This window comes from Scyliorhinus torazame, chromosome 25, assembly GCF_047496885.1.
Source record: "Scyliorhinus torazame isolate Kashiwa2021f chromosome 25, sScyTor2.1, whole genome shotgun sequence".
Lineage (NCBI taxonomy): Eukaryota > Metazoa > Chordata > Chondrichthyes > Carcharhiniformes > Scyliorhinidae > Scyliorhinus > Scyliorhinus torazame.
Genome location: NC_092731.1, coordinates 16516342 through 16536115, shown reverse-complemented (window position 1 = coordinate 16536115; position 19774 = coordinate 16516342). Strand labels below are relative to the sequence as shown.

At 50.5% G+C, this 19774-nt stretch overlaps 1 protein-coding gene across 5 annotated transcripts in view; it reads right to left on the bottom strand.

Moving 5' to 3' along the window:
• The window catches only part of meiosin (meiosis initiator), a 60500-nt gene that overhangs the window by 28722 nt on the left and 12004 nt on the right, over positions 1 to 19774 (bottom strand). For all 5 annotated transcript variants that reach the window (XM_072490087.1, XM_072490091.1, XM_072490090.1 and 2 more), the window contains exons 3-9: positions 18968 to 19098; positions 15513 to 15603; positions 11703 to 11808; positions 7863 to 8021; positions 4920 to 5165; positions 4178 to 4289; positions 1097 to 1191 (exon numbers count right to left, since the gene is read on the bottom strand). In XM_072490087.1, coding sequence (XP_072346188.1) covers positions 1097 to 1191; positions 4178 to 4289; positions 4920 to 5165; positions 7863 to 8021; positions 11703 to 11808; positions 15513 to 15603; positions 18968 to 19098 — 940 coding nt within the window. The remainder of the gene's footprint in view (positions 1 to 1096; positions 1192 to 4177; positions 4290 to 4919; positions 5166 to 7862; positions 8022 to 11702; positions 11809 to 15512; positions 15604 to 18967; positions 19099 to 19774) is intronic.

Below are 19774 nucleotides of genomic sequence, written 5' to 3'. Positions count from 1 at the left end.
TTTTGGGTTGTGGGGGCGAAACCCGCGCAAACACGGGGAGAATGTGCAAACTCCACACGGACAGTGACCCAGAGCCGGGATTGAACCTGGGACCTCGGCGCCGTGAGGCAGCAGGGCTAACCCACTGTGCCACCCTGCTGCCCTCCCCTTTCCTTTTACAATGGTGAGAAACACACTCAGTGCTCCAAGGGTGGCCTATTGATTTCAATGGATGACCGAAGAGCATGATCACCAGGTTGCGCTCGTCACTGCTCTGGATTTATAGCCTAGCTTCTTTAATTGCGTCACCGGATTGCCCAGAATTTGCCAGAGATGAGGCGGAACTATGCAGTATCATTAATGTGATAAATGCCCCAACGTGCTTCGCAGTGATGCAACAGATGCCAAGCTGTAGTGTCCCGCAGGCCCCTTTCCGAGTCACCTTTTTCTAATTCTACTCCATTCATTGTGCATGCATGTCGCTCGCACATTACTTCATCCGATGTACAACACTTTGCATCCGCTGGGATTAAACCTCATACGCCACCTGCTTCAGTAGCGAATACAGCAGAAGATTCACGATTGCACTTTGGTAGATAGGGTGCGGGCAGTTTTGGCTGGCAACATACAAACGCATGCAGACTGCACTGATTTCTCAATCAAAAATTCAGCAGGTGACCCGCTCCTAGTTGGCTGATCGCTAACAGAACACTAGGGGGTGCTGTGGGAGGGAAGCACAGGTGATTATGAGAATGACCTCAGTTTCCGTGCTGAGCTAACACTGTTGAATACAGGATGACGCCAGAATCAATACGCAGATACCATTGGTAATCCAGTTACTCCCTTCTCCAAAGTAACAACTGTTTGAATTATTCATTATACCGAACCACCACAAGATCAGGGCCGGGATTCTCCGTTTTGCTGGCGCCCAGGGGTTTCCCGACGGCGTGGGGCTGCCCCACAATGGGAAACCCCGTTGACCGGCTGGCGTAACGGAGAATCCCGCCGGTCAGTCGGGGCAGAAATGTTCTCTGACCTATTCTAGGCTGCTCACACCATTAACATCCCACTGGTTTTTTTTAAGGTAGAGAAATAGCATAGAAAGAAAATGACACACCTTGAGGTGACTCCTGTGGAAGCCAGGGACTCCGATCGATATCGTCATCCTCGTCATGAGATGAGAGGTAGTGAACCAGCTTCTGATCCTTCATACTGTGAATGTGCGAGAAGGTGCAATAACTAACAATTTTTAACTTTGCCCTTGTTTCATCTGCCTTCTTTGCCCACACGCCGCTACGTTATTAAGAGCCCTGGAGGGGGCTCACAGCTCCTTGCTTCCGTCATGTCACGGTTGTTGGCCAGAGTGAAGGATCCACGAGTAAGGCCCGTGAGGGACTGACCAATACAGAGCAGCCAGAGGCAGCTTGGAAGTCCAAGCGAGGCTGAATTAGCTGAATTCTGCAGCGGCAACATCAGAACTCCACAATTGGGTCTGTACAGGGCCAGGGGATAAGAGGATTGGAACTGGATGAAATGTCCCAATGATCCCGTCGGAGAACAGCACGTGGACAATCATTACAGGAACAAATGCTGACGGGATCTACCCGGCTCACAACGCCTCGGGAGATCCAATGCGATCTCGCGAGACGTTGCGATGTAAATTCCGCCCAATGTGGGTGGGGTCACCATTTGGCAAATCTGCCTATTAGAGCGAGACAGTCTCACTCTAATGTACAGATTCCCGAGGCAGCTGAGGCTTCGGGGATTCATCCCCTTCATCTCGGAGACCTCGGGTCAGCGCCGTTCACTGCGGGTCCCCACAAACGGTGACCAGACGGAATGGCACTCGTCGGGGTTTCCCAGGGGATCGGAGGCCCCAAGCTGCATGCCCTTTGGGGAGGGTGGTGCCCTGGCACTGCTGGTGCCACCTTGGCAGCGACATCTGGGTGCCAGCCTGACACTGCCAGGTGGCGCTGCCAGCTGGCAAGGGCACTGCCAGGAGCCAGGTTGGCACTGCCAAGGTGACAAGCTGGCATTATTTGTACCCGTTATCAGGCGGGGGTTGGGGTGGGGCTGCATGGGTGTTGGAGAGATGCGGGGAAGGAACCCTCCTGTAGTGTGTTCGGTGTTCGGCTGGGGCGGGGGGGGGGGGGGGGGGGGGTGCGCTGTGTGGTTGGGGATCGCTTCTGGGGCGATTGGGACATCGATCTCGCTACATTGCACAAAATGGGGCTATGTGCAGCCTCGGCCACCCATTCCCCATTCAGGCCCTTTACACGTTGAGTAGCCGTGTGTTTCTCAGCACTGCGAGTGCCGGGAAACACGCGGCTAAATGCATTCGCTGAGGGACTTTGTTCCCAGGTGGTTGAATCAAGCCCTAAAGCTCCTTTGCTGTGGTAAAACATTCCAGGGAGTTTTTGTGGAAGTGTTATCAAACAAAGTTTGACACCGAACCACACATGGAGCTATAAGGAAGGCACACAAAAGCTTGGTCAAAGAGATGGATTTTAAGGGGTGCTTTTTAAAGAAGGTTGAGGCAGTAGAGACAGTGAGGTTTAGGGAGGGAATTTCACATCTAAGGGCCTATGCAACTGAAGGGATGACCGCCAATGATGGAGCAGTGAGAATTGAAGGTACGCAAGAGGCCAGAATTTGAGGAGAGCAGACGACTTCGTGGGTTGCAGGAGATTACAGAGCCGGATGGGGTAAGGAAAATCGGGGCGCAACTCTCCGGCCGCGTTGCGCTCAAGCGAGAGCACAGCGCGGCCGGAGAATCCTGGGAGAGGCCTGCAGCGAGCCTCCCGATAGCCTCCGCGCCTCGCGGGATTCCTGGAGTCCCACGAGATCTCGGAGTCAGAACCCTGCCCCAAATGGGCGAGACCCAATGACGCTCGCGGAAGTAGGTTCTAAACCTACTTACGATCTACCTGCCTCCAGTAATTCAACGGCCTCCCCGGGGAGGCTGCAGCTGGGTGCCGATAAGTGCTGGTCCACTCAAATGTGGACCAGGTGGAACGGCACTCGGGAGGTCTCCCAGGCCATCGGAGACCCCAGGGTAGTCAGGGTAAGTGCAGGGTGGCTCCCCGGCCCTCCCCCCTGGAACCTGGGCACCTTGGCCCTGCCCAGCTCGCACCATGACATTGCCATCCTGGTACTGCCCAGGTGCCCGGATGGCACTGCCAAGCTGGCAGGAGCACTGCCTGAGTGCGAGAGTGCCACTGCAAAGGGCCAGGGGCCATGCCCATGAAATATGGGGGGGGGAGTTGAAGGGTGGGGGAGTGTAAAGCATGTAAGTAGGGGCCTTCGGGAGGTTGGTGGGGGTTGATGGGTGGGGGTCCTAGAAGGGAGGAGGTACTTTATGGGGGCTTGGGGGGGGTACCCCCAGTGTCCCTGTAGTCGGGGTGACATTGCCCGTGGGTGAGGGGTGTGGGGGACCTAACAAGCTCACTTTGAGATTGGGGCACCCTTTCAAGGTGGCGGCCCGATCTCGGAGTTCAGCTCCCCAGTTCCTAAAAATAATTCTAAGTGCGCCCTAAACCAGTGAGAAACTCCCCAGGGCCCCAAAAAGTGACTAAGTGTCATTGAATAGCGGTGGGGAACTCGCCGTTCGGAAACTCCCTGAAAAACCCGCCACAAATTAACTTCTGAATTTTGGGGGAGAATCGCGCCCTCAGTGTGAGAACTTTAAATTGCCAGACGCAGAGTCAATGTACATTGGCAACCACATGGACGACCGATGACCATTTATGGGTACAGGGGACTGAATTATCCAAAAATGGGGCTATGACCTCACGCCAGCGTTTTTACGCTGGCGTTTCACTCTCAACACTCCTCAGAAAAATTTACAGCTATTATCCAACCTGCAGGGGGCTGGCAGGGCCTCGGAGTGCTTCTCACGGCTCTGGCTGCGGATACGGGCCCCGGCAATTTCGGTCGCGCGTCTGCGCATGTGCACAGCGGCGGCCTCCAGCGGCCGCGCCGTGCACGATGGCGGACTCAGACCGACATCGATTATGTAGGCCTCCCCGAGATGGCACGCGCCCGCTGATCCGAGCCGGCCGATGGCTGCCCTGGCCACCAAGGAGGGCCCCGGTGGTTTAGGGGTTGCCTTCTGGAACGTACCGAGTGAATCAGAACCGCCAAGAGCGAAGCAGGCAGCTGAGAATAAAAGACACGGTTCATGGATTGTATCTGTTACCTCAGACACAGAGCGTTGACCGGTGGGTCGTACATGCTGGACTCATAGCTGCAACTGAACTTTCTTTCATCCTTTTCGGGAGAGCCCTTTGGGTCGTCGTTCGTCTCGTTCCCTGCCACAGAAACTCAAATTACTCTTCAATGTGCAACAACGTCACCCAACCAGCTGCAGGGAACCCCGGGTTTAACGTCCCATCCAAAATACATGACTTCTCCGACAAAACAAGTGCCTGCCCCCTCACACTGTACTAAAAGTTAATATATGTGCTCAGGTCAGAGGGGAGTTTGGCCTTCAATACAGCTTTCTGACTCAGAGGTGTGGATGCTATTAACTTCTCGTAAAATCATTAGGACTTTCAGCACAGAGCAAGGTCATTGAGCTGACTGGGCAGCATGGTAGCATAGTGGTTAGCACAGTTGCTTCACAGCTCCAGGGTCCCAGGTTCGATTCCCGGCTTGGGTCACTGTCTGTGCGGAGTCTGCACGTTCTCCCCGTGCCTGCGTGGGTTTCCTCCGGGTGCTCCGGTTTCCTCCCACAGTCCAAAGACGTGCAGGTTAGGTGGATTGGCCGTGCTAAATTGCCCTTAGTGACCAAAAAAGACTAGGAGGGGTTATTGGGTTAAGGGGATAGGGTGGAAGTGAGGGCTTAAGTGGGTTGGTGTAGACTCGATGGGCCGAATGGCCTCCTTCTGCACTGTATGTTCTATGTTCTATTGAGGCTAAAACCTCCTTCAAATAGTTACCCGTGTTTCTGAGAGCGGATGCTGCAAGGTCCTGTGATTCTGCCAGCTCCAGCAAGGTAAGGAACAGGGTAAGGCCTGGGGGTCTGACGGTGTTGTCCTGTGAACAGGAGCTGGAGGAAGAAGTATCCAGAGATGGTCCTTGCCACGTCAGCTTAACTTCCCGCTGGCCTTCTGCTCGCGGGTAGTTGTCTCGAAGCGCTGGCTCGCTGTAGAGGCGGCGGCGTGATTTCAGCACATGTCTCCGTTCTGTGGTGGAAAGTGAGCAAACTTACACCATTGCCAATTAAGTCGAAAATCATCGTATTTCTCTCACTAGTTCGGTGCATGCATGCATAAGAGTGGGTCTCTCCTTGATAGCCTCTCAACAGTCCTGGAAAATTACCAAAACGTTCAACATTTTCAATATACAAGTCGACTGAAAGCTCAAAAAGTGTGCAGTGAACATCATTCTGAAGTAGCTGGCAATTTTTAAACATTGAATTGTGGATTTACAGAGAATGTTCACACCGGGCGACATTTTAAACGCAAAAACTCAGTCGGACACGTCTTAGTTTCATCCCTCTGAACGCTAATCACCTTCCCTGGACAAGGTGGCTAAAACACTACGGTAGGAGCTGTTGCTGTTAAGACACCAGGGGCTGGATTTCGTGAAGGAGCTGGGAAACGGGAGTCAGGAAAGGTCTCGTCTCTGCAAACCCATCTCCATTGAGGAGGCCCTAACCCGCCATTTTTTTTCCTGGGTAGGCGGGGATGGGATGAAGTCTCCAACAGAGATAGGCCTGAGGTGGCACTGGAGGAAAGCCAGAAGGCCCAGCTCCATTTACTGGGACATTGGCCCAGTGGTAATCATGACCATAAGGCCCTCAAACCCTTACCCTCCTTCCACCCCTATGTCCCCTCACAACCCCTCTGTGCCTCCCATGTCCCCTCATATTCCCCGTGTCCTTTATTAGCTCTGATGCCCCCATTTCCCTTCATAACTCTTATTTCCCTCATAGCTGGGGCTGCCCCCACCATTCCCCCTCATATCTCCCATGCACACTCTATGTCCCCTTATCTTTCATGCTCCTTCCAGGGAGTGTTTGATGGAGACAGTGTAGAGGGAGCTTTACTCTGTATCTAACCCCGTGCTGTACCTGTCCTGGGAGTGTTTGATGGGGACAGTGTAGAGGGAGCTTTACTCTGTATCTAACCCCGTGCTGTACCTGTCCTGGGAGTGTTTGATGGGGACAGTGTAGAGGGAGCTTTACTCTGTATCTAACCCCGTGCTGTACCTGTCCTGGGAGTGTTTGATGGAGACAGTGTAGAGGGAGCTTTACTCTGTATCTAACCCCGTGCTGTACCTGTCCTGGGAGTGTTTGATGCGGACAGTGTAGAGGGAGCTTTACTCTGTATCTAACCCCGTGCTGTACCTGTCCTGGGAGTGTTTGATGGGGACAGTGTAGAGGGAGCTTTACTCTGTATCTAACCCCGTGCTGTCCCTGTCCTGGGAGTGCTTGATGGGGACATTGTAGAGGGATCTTTACTCTGTATCTGGTCCTGTACTGTTCTTGACCTGGGAATGCTTGAAGCAGCTCTGCAGAGAGAGCTTTACTCTAGTTTACTGTGTTGTACCTTATCTGTGTGTTCTAGATGGGGTAGTGATTTGATTTGATTTATTATTGTCACATGTATTAGTAAACAGTGAAAAGTATTGTTTCTTACATGCTGTACAAACAATGCACACCGTACATAGGGAAGGAAGGAGAGACTGCAGAATGTAATGTTACAGTTATAGCAAGGTGTAGAGAAAAGATCAACTTAATACGAGGTAGGTCCATTCAAAAGTCTGATGGAAGTAGGGAAGAAGCTGTTCTTGAGTCGGTTGGTACGTGACCTCAAACTTTGGTATCTTTTTCCTGACGGAAGAAGGTGGAAGAGAGTATGTCCGGGGTGCATTGGGTCCTTAATTATGCTGGCTGCCTTTCTGAGGCAGCGGGAATTATAGACAGAGTCAATGGATGGGAGGCTGGTTTGCGTGATGGACTGGGCTACAATCACAACCTTTTGTAGTTTCCTGCGGTCTTGGGCAGAGCAGGCTCCATACCAGGCTGTGATACAACCAGAAAGAATGCTTTCTATGGTGCATCTGTAGAAGTTGGTGAGGGTCGTAGCTGACATGCCAAATTTCCTTAGTCTTCTGAGAAAGTAGAGTCGTTGGTGGGCTTTCTTAACTATAGTGTTGGCATGGGGGGACCAGGACAGGCTGTTGGTGATCTATACACCTAAAAAGTTGAAGCTTTCGACCCTTTCTACTTCGTTTCCATTGATGTAGACAGGGGCATGTTCGCCACTACACGTCCTGAAGTCGATGACAATCTCCTTCATTTTGTTGACATTGAGGGAGAGATTATTGTCGTCGCACCAGTTCACCAGATTCTCTATCTCATTCCTGTCTCGTCATTGTTTGAAATCCGACCCACTACGGTGGTGTCATCGGCAAATTTGAAAATCGAGTTGGAGGGGAATTTGGCCACACAGTCATAGGTGTACAAGGAGTATAGTAGGGGGCTGAGGACACAGCCTTGTGGGGCACCGGTGTTGATGATCGTGGAGGAGGTGTTGTTGCCTATCTTTACTGATTGTGGCCTGTGGGTTAGAAAGTTCAGGATCCAGTCGCAGGGAGAGGAGCCGAGGCCAAGGCCACGGAGTTTGGAGATGGGTTTTGTAGGAATGATGGTGTTGAAGGTTGAGCCGTAGTCGATAAATAGGAGCCTGACATAGGTGTCTTTGTTAGAGGGAGTTTTATTCTACATCCTTGCTACACCTGTTGGGAGTGCCCAATGCTGAAACTGAGTGATGAAACTGGAAAATGTTCCATGATACCATGCTAACATTCCTCACCCTCATAAGCTCAGGGTTGACAAAAAGAAAACGGATGAGTCCTAGTCCAGAAAATTGTACCTGTTTTTTCCACCCACTTCTTCTTCCTTGGTTTGGGACAGATGTTCCTCAGCCTCATTTTCTTTATGCTTGGAGGTGTGGAGGGAGGACTTATTTCGTCTGTGTTACTCTGTGCAGCTTCGTCTGGGCTTGTAGAGTCCTCTCCATTTAAGTAGTATTCTAGGAACGGAAAAATTAGTTGGTTGTCTGCTTTATTGATTGAAGGTACATAATGCATCAAATGGTATTTATTTTGCCCCTTTAATGTAGCAAATCACCCCAAGGCAGGTTATCAAACAGAATCTGACACCGAGTTACATCTGGGACTATTAAGACCAAAAGACCTGGTCAGAGAGCAGGTTTTAAGGAATATTCTTTGAGGAGGGAGAGATGTGGAGAGGTTTAGAGAGAGAATTCCAGCTCTAGGATAATGGGCAGCTGAAACTGCGGCCGACAGTGATGGATGATAGCGATCTAGCAGGAGGCTAGAATCGGAGGAGTGAAAATAGTTTGCAGGGTTGTGCAACTGGGGAATATTAGAGAGATAAAGGAAAGGGAAGAGGCTGAGGAGGGGTTTATGAAGAATGTTGCCAAGATGTAAGAAAGTTCAGGAATCAGAAGTGGTCACCTGGCCTACTGGAGCTCATCCCTCAAGCAGATTCACTCTACCTTGTGATATTCAACTGATATGAAGGAGAGCTCCTGTACGGGGACATCACTCCATGTACTGGCCACTCAGAGGCCCACTCCCATTTCCCTCAGCCAGGTACTCAAGAAGCCCAGTGGTAGTGGCCACGTTGAGAATGTGGAACCAACTCAGACACCACATCTCCAAGAACCCTAAATTCACCTCTGTGACAATAGACGCCTCGTTTAAAAGGTGGAGACAGGCTGAAGGGGCACTGACAGAAGGGGACCTATATATAGATGGCACGACCCAGGGGGAACTCACAGACAAGCTACAGCTCCCAAAAGGGAACAAGCTCTGGTACATACAGACAAGGAACTTCCTCCACATGGAGACAGCAACTTTCCCCAGCTACCAGGATACTCCCTACTGGATAAACGTCTGACCACGGGTGAACTAGGGGACGGCAGCTGTGGGAACTTGTACGGACGGCTACTAGAGGAGATATGGTCACCACTGGACGAGACACAGGAGAAGTGGGAGGAAGAGAAAGGCATGGAGATAGAAGGGCGGCTCTGGATTAAACGCCACCTCCTTATGCGCAGGACTGAGCCTAATGCAACTAAAGGTTGTGCACAGGGCGCACTTAACCAGAACAAGCATGAGTGGGTTCTTTTGGTCAGCACGGTGGCCCAGTGGTTAGCACCGCTGCCTCACGGCGCCGAGGTCCCAGGTTCGATCCCGGCTCTGGATCACTGTCCGTGTAGAGTCTGCACATTCTCCCCGTGTCTGCGTGGGTTTCACCCCCACAACCCAAAGATGTGCAGGGTAGGTGGATTGGCCACACTAAATTGCCCCTTAATTGGAAAAAATGAATTGGGTACTCTAAAAAAAATTTTTTTTTTAAAAATGAGCGGATTCTTCCTGCAGGTGGAGGACAAATGTGAACGGTGCCAGGGGAGCCATCCACACCCACATGTTCTGGTCTTGCCCCAGACTCGTCGGGTATTGGACAGCCTTTTTCGAGGCCATGTCCAAGGTTGTGGGGGTGAAGTTGGAGCCATGCCCGCTAGTGGCGGTCTTCGTGTTATCGGAACAGCCAGTGCTCTTTATGCGGAGAGGGGCGGACGCCCTAGCCTTTGCCTCCCTGATCGTCCACCAAAGACCCCTGCTCATCTGGAGATCAGCAGCGCCACCAAAGTCCACAGGCTGGCTGTCTGCCTTGGCAAAATTCCTTAGAATTGGAAAAAAATAAAATTCCCCACTTCCTTCCACAGCACGTGCAGCCTATTCACCAGCCTGCTCCAAGACCCGTTTGTGACCAGCAACCAGTAATAGGGGGTGGGACGGCCCCGAAACTCACAATGGAAAGAGTGGGTGCGGGAAAGAGATGGGAGGACATCAAGCAAAGCACAGAGCAATTAGGGAGCCTAAGGGACTCGCCAGGGTTATCACACAGTGTGGGTAGCACAGTGGTTAGCACTGTTGCTTCACAGCGCCAGGGACCCGAATTCGATTCCCAGCTCGGGTCACTGTCTGTGCGGAGTCTGCACGTTCTCCCCGTGCCTGAGTGGGTTTCCTCCGGGTGCTCCGGTTTCCTCCCACAAGTCCCAAAAGACGTGCTTGTTAGGTGAATTGGACATTCTGAATTCTCCCTCTGAGTACCCGAACCGGCGCCAGAGTGTGGCGACTAGGGGACGCACTTGGGTGTGACCACAACAGCAACGCCAAGGCAAACCCGGTTGATGCCAAACCTGCCCCGGTATGTTCTAACACCAGAGGCAGCATGTACGGTTAGGGCAACCGATCACAGGGGGCACAAAAATAGGGGCCCTACACCTATACATATGTTACTTTTGGATGTATACCTGTTTGTTTGTCGCTTATTGTTTCCCTTTTGCATACCAAGTAGTCCTACATTAACACTGCAATGAAGTTACTGTGAAAAGCCCCTAGTCGCCACACTCTGGCGCCGGTTCGGGTACTCAGAGGGAGAATTCAGAATGTCCAATTCACCTAACAAGCACGTCTTTTGGGACTTGTGGGAGGAAACCGGAGCACCCGGAGGAAACCCACTCAGGCACGGGGAGAACGTGCAGACTCCGCACAGACAGTGACCCGAGCTGGGAATCGAATTCGGGTCCCTGGCGCTGTGAAGCAACAGTGCTAACCACTGTGCTACCCACACTGTGTGATAACCCTGGCGAACGTTATTAGAAATAAATGCAAAACCAATAAAAATATTTTTTTTAAATGACATTCAACTGAGTTTTAAAGAGCCCCTAGAAAAATGGTCTAGCCAGAGAATAGTGGTGTAGGTTCACTGTCATATCCTTTGATCTTTTATCTATTGATGACTGTTTTCTTTATGCTCTAACAGATGGGGCAGAAGCTCAGATATCTGAACCCAGGCTTGGAATTTTGCACATTTGGATTAAGAATATACTTTGCAGATCTCTAAAGCATTGGTTCAGGAAGAGGGCCCGTCATCGCCTTCTCCAGGCCAACCAAAGGGATGGGAAATGAATTTCTGCTTGCTCCATATCCCGAGGCCAAAGAAAAGACTACTTGATGTGGAAGCTCTTAAACTCAGAAGGAAGCCTCGGGTCTCCCACTGCTGTCCTATTTATGGCAGTGAATTCAGGAGTTAGCCCAAACATGAGCCAGCCGGGAACAAGTGAAGGACCATTTACTCCAAGAAACTACAAAGTCGTGAACACCGCCCAGTCCATCAGACAAACCCGCCTCCCATCCATTGACTCCATCTACACCTCCCGCTGCCTGGGGAAAGCGAGCAGCGTAATCAAAGACCCCTCCCACCCGGCTTACTCACTCTTCCAACTTCTCCCATTGGGCAGGAGATTCAAAGGTCTGAGAACACGCACGAACAGACTCAAAAACAGCTTCTTCCCCACTGTTACTAGACTCCTATGGGCTGACCTGATGAATACTACACTCCTGTATGCTTCACCTGATGCCGGTATCTATGTATTTACATTGTGTACCTTGTGTTGCCCTATTATGTATTTCCTTTTTCTTTTCTTTTCATGTACTAAATGGTCTGTTTGAACTGCTCGCAGAAAAATACTTTTCACTGTACCTTGGTACACATGACAATAAACAAATCCAATCCATCAAGCCAGGAGCTCAAAGGCAGCACAGGTGATTCAGACAACCCCATGGGGAACCCATAAAACATGAAGACAATGCGTCAGTGGAAGATATACACTCACCACTTTCATCTACTGCCACATAATGATTCTTCAACAGGGATTTAGCGTTGCAGATGTGCCTGTTAAGAAAGGCAATGTATCGCAAAACCTGGTTCAGAATCTCCTTCTGTCAAAGAGAGTAGAACTTGCATTAAAATGAGCTTCTCCTGTTGCTAAGGACATCCCCAAGTGTCTCACAGATAAATTACGTACTTTCGAAATGCAGTCCCTGTTGTGATTCAGGCAGATAAATGGAACGCAGCAAACATTAGCGATTAGCGACTGGTCGAGCTGTGTTTGGTCAACGAATTAAATGTTCGGACAGTTTTTTTTCATGAGATCTTTAACATCCACCTGAGGCAGTGAGGGCAATGGTTTAAGGTCTTATTTGAAAGGTATTGGGGGGGGTGGGGTGGGATCTTTAGCCGCCCTGCAGCCCATTTTCTGGCGGCCAAGGCGGCCCATCATTGGGCGGCAGTGGGGATCTTCTTGTTCCGCCGATGCCTAAGGGGTTTTGCATGCCAAACGCCAGAGAACGCGTCGGGGGGGCGGGGAGACACGACTGGGAGATGCAGAACATTTCGGCCACTGTCTCCGGCAGTGTATCATTCCCTCGGCACTGTGCTGAACTGCCAGGTTGGATTACATGCTCAAATCTCTTAACCCTGTGACTTTCAGACTCAGAGGTGACAGTCATGGTCGGAAGTAAGTGTGGGTGGCGACTTAATCGCTCACTACGAGAGACTATCTTAATAGAGACAAAAGAAAAAGCTGAGCATGCTGGAAAACTGAAGTAAGAACAGAAAACGCCGAACATATATAAATATATAAAAAGTGCTTAAGGAGGGGAAAGGCAGGTTTACAATGGAAATTGAGAAACAGAAATGGGTTCTTTGCAATAGGATTTCTATCTGTTTCTTAATTAGATAGGCACACTGCAGTTAAGTTCCTGTTTGTATTGCTGTGATCAATTGAGAAAGTGGGGCGATTTTTATCTCACTTCCACCCTGGGTTTTTTTTGACTCACAATGGACTTTTGACAAACCTAAAATTCTTTCTTTCTTTCTTGCTTTCCCTCAATGTCAGATACGGCACAGACAGATGAAGAGCCAGTTGAACATGCCTTAGCCTCAACCTTAGGGAAGTATCGGGACATTTTTCAGCATTATCCATTGAGTGGGCTTGCCAATTAGTATCACATCGGGGACGGACTAGTGTCGTCCAGCCACCCTTACCAGATTTCCCAAACACGCAGTGCATATAAATATTGTGGCTACAAGAGCAGCTCAGAGGCTGGGAATTCTGCGGAGAGTAACTCACCTCCTGACTCCCCAAAGCCTGTCCACCATCTACAAGGCACAAGTCAGGAGTGTGATGGAATACTCTCCACTTGCCTGGGTGAGTGCAGCTCCTGCAACACTCAAGAAGCTCGACACCATCCAGGACAAAGCAACCCCACTTGATTAGCACCCCTTCCACAAACATTCACCGCGCCCACCACTGATGCACAGTAGCAGCCAAGTGTAGCATCGACAAGATGCACTTCAGCAACACACAAAGGTTCCTTTGACAACACCTTCCAACCCTGCAACCTCTACCACCTAATAATAATAATCTTTATTAATGTCACAAGTAGGCTTACATTAACACTGCAATGAAAGGGCAGCACGGTGGTGCAGTGGTGGTGCAGTGGGTTAGCACTGCAACCCCATGGCACTGAGGTCCCAGGTTCGATCCCGGCTCTGGGTCACTGTCCATGTGGAGTTTGCACATTCTCCCCGTGTTTGCGTGGGTTTCACCCCCACAACCCAAAAATGTGCAGGGTAGGTGGATTGGACACGCTAATTTGCCCCTTAATTGGAAAAAATGAATTGAGTACTCTAAATTTATAAAACACTGCAATGACGTTACTGTGAAAAGCCCCTAGTCGCCACATTCCGGCGCCTGTTCGGGTACACAGAGGGAGAATTCAGAGTGTCCAATTCACCCAACAAGCACGTCTTTTGGGACTACAGAAGGGACTAAATAATAAAAGCATGACAAAAGTCAGAAAACAGAGGAGACTTTCATCCTATTAATTTGGGCTAGAATTGTGGTCCCAATGTTGTCCAGTATGTTATCAATGAATCACAAGTGGATAACGCAGGATGCAGATGCGGTCAATTATGTTTCTGATTCATGAATGTGGGATGAGCAACAGGCACAGTCTTTGGGCACGTGATCTCAACACTCATTTTCACACAGTATATGATGCATGTGCAATATACCCTTTTTTATGTGTTCGTTGATCGCTGTGAGAGCTTTAACTCTTTGGTTATCAAATGGCTTTGGATGATGTACCCAAGAAATAAATGTATCTGTGCTGTGTGACCATATTGTGTAATTTTCTACCAAAATTAGTACGTGTGGCTCTAACGATTATACCGTATCCTGTGACAATGCTCTACCTAATACACCCTTCGGTGCCCCCACCCCAGCTCCTGCATTAAAAAAAAAATCAGATTTGTCATTATGCGACGGGTGAGGTCAAGAGGGCCCAAGAGCTTCTAAAACAATTACGCCTTCTCGCCACCCAACATTGGCATCTGCCCGCCCATACGTCCACCTATGATCCCCTTCTGGGCTTGGTGGGCCCCACTCTACTCTACCCCTCCCCCCCCCGCCCCCCCCGGAACAGAAATTGGGCCCCTTTAAACCAAGGTGGGTCTGCTGAGTTTGGAAATTTGGCTACCGCTGCAAATATCCAACCTGTAGTCGCTCTCTATCTATGCCACCAAATCTTTTTCTTAAACACCTCAATTAGGTCAGCCCTTAAACATCGGTACCAAAAGAAATGTAAACCTCGTCAATAACCCGCCTACATAATTTAACCCTCTCAGCCTCAGTACCATCCTGTTGAATCTGTGCTGCGTTCTCCCCAAAGCCAAAACATTCTTCTGGAGGTGCAATGCTCAGAGCTGAACACAGTCACTCCGGACGTGTATACAATAGTGGCGTAACTTCCTCCTCTTTATGTACCGGCCGGCCCCCTTCAGATAAAGGCCAGCGTTCCACTAGCCTTTCAGTCCAGGATTTTCAGGACGGACAGTTTTCCCTTCCTGCCATATGATGAGTCGGTGATGAACACATTGGCTTCCCCGTGGCCATTTATCGGTCCAAGTAGCATTAATTGGCTGGAGGAAAGGGAGGTCAGGCCTGGGAGGGTGGTTGGGGGAAGGGGGGGGGGGGTGTTTGCTGGAGAGGCCAGGGTGCACACGCAAGCGCCAGACCTTTTTGGTGCTGCCCGATGCTGAAAGGAGGCTGTTGAGGCAGCACACCTCCTTCTGCGCACAACCCCCCCCCCCCCCCCGACCTTTCAGGCCTTCCGCCATGCTTTCTGTGCCAACCCGAATCCTGAGGCTGCCGAGGAAACAGCCCCCGAGCGGGCATTAATTGGCGGGCGGCTTGACCTATAGGCCTTGCGCGTGGCGCTGGAAGAATGCAGAGTGGCCCGGGTGGGAGGGAGCCCAGTTGGAATGCCATCCAAGGAATCTTACAGGCCAACACGCACCCAATCTGCAAACCTACTGGGCGGGGGAACATATAATACTGCCCTTAAAAGTGCACCAGCTGTGAACTGTGCTTTTGCCATGCTTATATACCAAGAAAGTGTGGGCAAATTCAGGCTTAGTTCTACCGAGGTGGTGCGTGTTATGAAGTGACATGCACCGCTGAAAAAGTATTGAGTGCTTACACTGAGATCAAGATTGGTGGGACGGGGCAAGGGGGGAGGGCGGTTAGTTTTCCTTTTGCTGGTCGGGTATGAGGTCAAGTTGCTTTGTATTTCTGTACCTTGGTAAGCCTTTTCTCCCGTTTCTGCAGAGGGACTGGCAGAATGGCCGCCAGCTCCCGTAGTGAGTTCACATTGCTGCGGTACTGCTCCCTGGGAAGAGATCATAGAACAGGTTCCTGAGAGGATAGTTGCTTCATGCACGTAGACCGCTTCAACCAAAGAAAAGCAACAGAATGGGGGTGTGAAGGAAGGAGACGGGTGTGTGTGGGGGTGGGGTGAACGGGATGGGAGAAAGGAAGAGGAGAGGGAGAAAGACATCATAGAACCATAGTATCCCTACAGCGCAGGGGGCCATTTGGCCCATCGGCTCTGCACCAACCCTCTGAAACCTTACTTCGGCCCACTCTCCTGCCCTATCCTTGTAACCCCACCTAAGCTGCACATCTTTGGACACTAAGGAGCAATTTAGCATGACCAATCCACCAAACCTGCACATCTTGGGACTGTGGGAGGAAACCGGAGCACCCGGAGGAAATCCATGCAGACACGGGGAGAACGTGCAGACTCCGCACAGATAGTCACCCAAGGCTGGAATTGAACCCAGGTCTCTGACGCTGTGAGGCTGCCGTGCTAACCACTGTGCCCCCGAGCCGTGAGGAATGTGGGAGTGAGGGGGAAGGGAGACGTCCAAACTTTGCTCCCTGCCTCTTTACAGAGTTTCAGCCACTGGGAGCACATGCTGCAAAACCGCGAGACACCCAGAAACTTCCAGCAGCCGTCAATGGCAGACAGGGCTCCGCGCTGGGAGCACGTAAGCAGAAAGTACAGCGGTTAAGTCTCTGCTGGAGTGCCGCTGGAATTGAGAAGGGCGCCAACAACTTGACCAGAGTAATTCCCAAAGGCAAACCCTAACCACAGCCCCACCAAATCGACCCCGTCCCAAACTCTGCTGGCTGCGTATTACTGCTTGTCACAAGGTGAGTCCTTCCTGAGGCCTTGCAGCACCATTTACTGGGGAAGTGTGGATAACCGAACCCGATACAAGCATGTGACAACCTGCATTTGTATCGCTCTTTCACTGTAATGTGACAGCGCGCAAACAGGGCCATCCGGCACAGACGATCAATCCCATTGTTGATGCTCTACACGAGCCTGCTCACATATCTTTCTCTTCCTTTCTGCCTGATGTGTTTGATCCAGCTTCCCCATTAACATTCACCACAACCACTCCGTGCGGTAGCGAGTTCCTCAATCTCACCACTCTCCGGGTAAAGACGTTTCCCCCGAATTCTTTAATCGGATTTAATAACGGCTAGCCCATATCCGCGGGGCCCCTACTTTCGAGCTCCCTTAGGGACGGAACCGCCCACTGGATGGTTAGGTCAAAGAATTCCTCAAACCGCCCTTGGCTGGCCTGCCTGCGGTCTGTTGGGGGCTTGCACCAAGCAGTAGAATTTCACTTCCTGCAGAAGTGTCTCAATTAAACTGCTCGAAATTTGCATGCGTCCCAGTGCACTGTAACTTACCAGCGCAAGTTTGATATTAACTAGCAACATTTGGAGTGACTGTAATCTCACCAAAATTGTTGTGTTGGGCGCTCTGGGTCCATGGAACACATACAGGCCACCAACACTTAAAATAGTGCAACACTATTTTATTAAGTCAGAAACTGTTTACTTTCACTGTGGGTTAACACGATATTAGATTGAACTAAAGATCTATGCCTTGTCCTAACCAGTCGATGCACTCAGCACATGGTGAAGATCTGTGCTGCAGGCTGTGAGCTCTGTCCTACTAAGAAGCTGCAGCTCGAATGAGCGGGAACTCTGATGCCCCCTGTCTTTATAGTGCGTGTGCTCTAACTGGTGATTGGCTGCGGTGTTGTGTGTGTTGATTGGTCCCACTGTGTGTCCATCGGTGTGTGAGTATCTGCACCATGATATGCTGGTGTATATTATGACAAAAATCACTGGGAACATTCCCACTCAGTAATGGAGGTCATAAATCCGGACAGGGAATAATGGAGCCCTAAGCTTCCGAATCCTGACACGCCCAGGGATCTCGTACGAATGTTGACACGCCCAGGGACCTCCAGAAATTAGTTGTTGGGGGTGTCCTTTTTTTTTGATGCACGCTCCCTTTAAAATGTTTGTGTGTGACTGGGCACATGCCGTTCTCTCTCACAGAAGGCGGCACACGTGGCACCTTGCAGACCACCGCATGGCTGCGCACCAATGCAGGCTCAGCGGGGACATTGCCATGGACCTCTGCATACTGTGACACGCCGAGGGACCCCCTACAAATACTGACACACTGGTACCCTAATGAAAAGCAGCATCAGCTTCTGAAAGGCTATCATTACGCGAAACTAAGTATAGAAGGAAGAAAACTGGAAATTACTGTTGTCAATATGATCCAAGAAAGATCAATGCGGTTTAAAGGCTGCCTTTTTAGCCCACTGCCTTGACGCAAATATTAACTCGCTTGTTTTAAAATCAGTAAATCCCACCACAGAAATAGCAGGCACAGTAAGGTCACACAAATGCTCGTATGTGAGCATTCAATTCTAGGCCACAGAGCTGAACATTTTTGAGATACTCAGCCCGCTCTTGAGGCCCCACAGCAGAACCTCTGGTGTCTGTGGAGTGCAGTTTGAAAGCCTTTATCTCTCCCTCAGAAGCCCACATCATTCTGTGGTCCGTGCACTGGGCATGGATGTGCTAGACTGGGGCACCTAATGGCGTTTCCTTAAGTTAGACATTTTCCTCGTCTGTTCATCTCAAAATACTTGAGTTGCCGGGAGTGCGGGTTGATAAAGATGAGACGAGGGGCAGTGGCGACCAAAGGTCTATCTCCCTAAGCAATGAGAGTTAGGGATCGGGAAATAAGCAGAGGCCAAACTGAGAAGGAGTGTGAATTAGAGTGGGTGGATTGAATATCAAATCTAGATATAGAAAGAGAAATAAAGTGAGGGAAAGAAAGACTGGATTAAGGCAGAGGAAAAGAGACAGAAAGAAACCGCCGACGTGATTCTCTGTTTTGCTGGCGCCTGGGGGTTTCCCGACGGTTGGGGCTGCCCCACAATGGGAAACCTCATTGACCGGCCGGCGTAACAGAGATTCCCGCCGGCGAGTCGGGGCAGAAAAGTGGCAGGGCGCAGAATCCAGCCCCGTGTCTTTAATTGTTCACTTTCTGGACCAGAGAGGTTGATTCAGTCGTTAACAATAAGCATATCATTAAAAGTGTACTTGTGCTATTAACTTCGAGATTTAATTTTCTATGGACAGTTTAATGGGCATTTAATATGCAAATGCAGCATCTTCCTGAAGCTCAAGGCCTGGTTAAGGGCAAGATGCAGTTTTTGCAATGCAGAGATGGTGACTTGTGGCGATTCACAACACGCGGTTTATCTCTTCCTCTCCACACCGCTGATCAATTCTGCACGTTACTCAATGTCTTGTGTCATTCACACAACCATTAATCTTTCACCAAATGTTGGTCCAAATATTTTTACCTTTGCTTCCGGCGATGTTGCAGAGGCGAGAGTTTAATTTTCTGGCTGTCTGGGGTCAGCAGGTCTCTGTAACTCAGAGCCAGGCCGTCTCTACTTGTTGGAATCTCGATGTTTTCCTCAAAATCCCAATCCTGCGGTTAGTTACAATGTGAGAGTGTCCATCAGGGAAGCAGCAGTGAAAACAGTAATCATGCCTTTGAGAACCATCATTAGCAGCAGTAACAAAGACCTCCAAGGGGGAGGAATACAAACAAGCGAATTTCCTGGCAAACGTTTATAAATCCTTCACGGGAAAGCTAATCATTTAATGGGTGAACAGATTGGAATGACCAAGTATTACGATCCCAGACCAGACCCCAACAGTGGCTAGGAAACGGGACAGAAAACCCAATATATTATTTGAATTTTGTAAGGAAGTGAGGAAAGGATACCTCGCTCCAGGAGTGATTTCATGGAGAAATAGGGATGGATTCTCTGTACCCTGACGCCCAAACCGCAGCCGGCGCGGGGGCGGAGAATCCAAGGAATCGGGACCGGTTCCCCGATTCTGCGGGCCCCGAATAGGCGGCCGGGGAATGTGTGTACGGGCGTTGAGGATCGAGTGCGGGACTGATCGGGGGGTTTCTTTTTGGGGGTCTAGCTCCGTGGTCCGAGTCCCGGGAAGTGGGGGGGCCATATCTGCAGCAATAGCTGCGTGTTTCACAACGGGTCCCTGCTAGTCCCCTGCAGGGCTAGGAATTTGTGACCCTTTCATGCCAGTTTTTCTGGCGTGAAACTCCACCGTTTTGACGCCTGCATGGGGACATG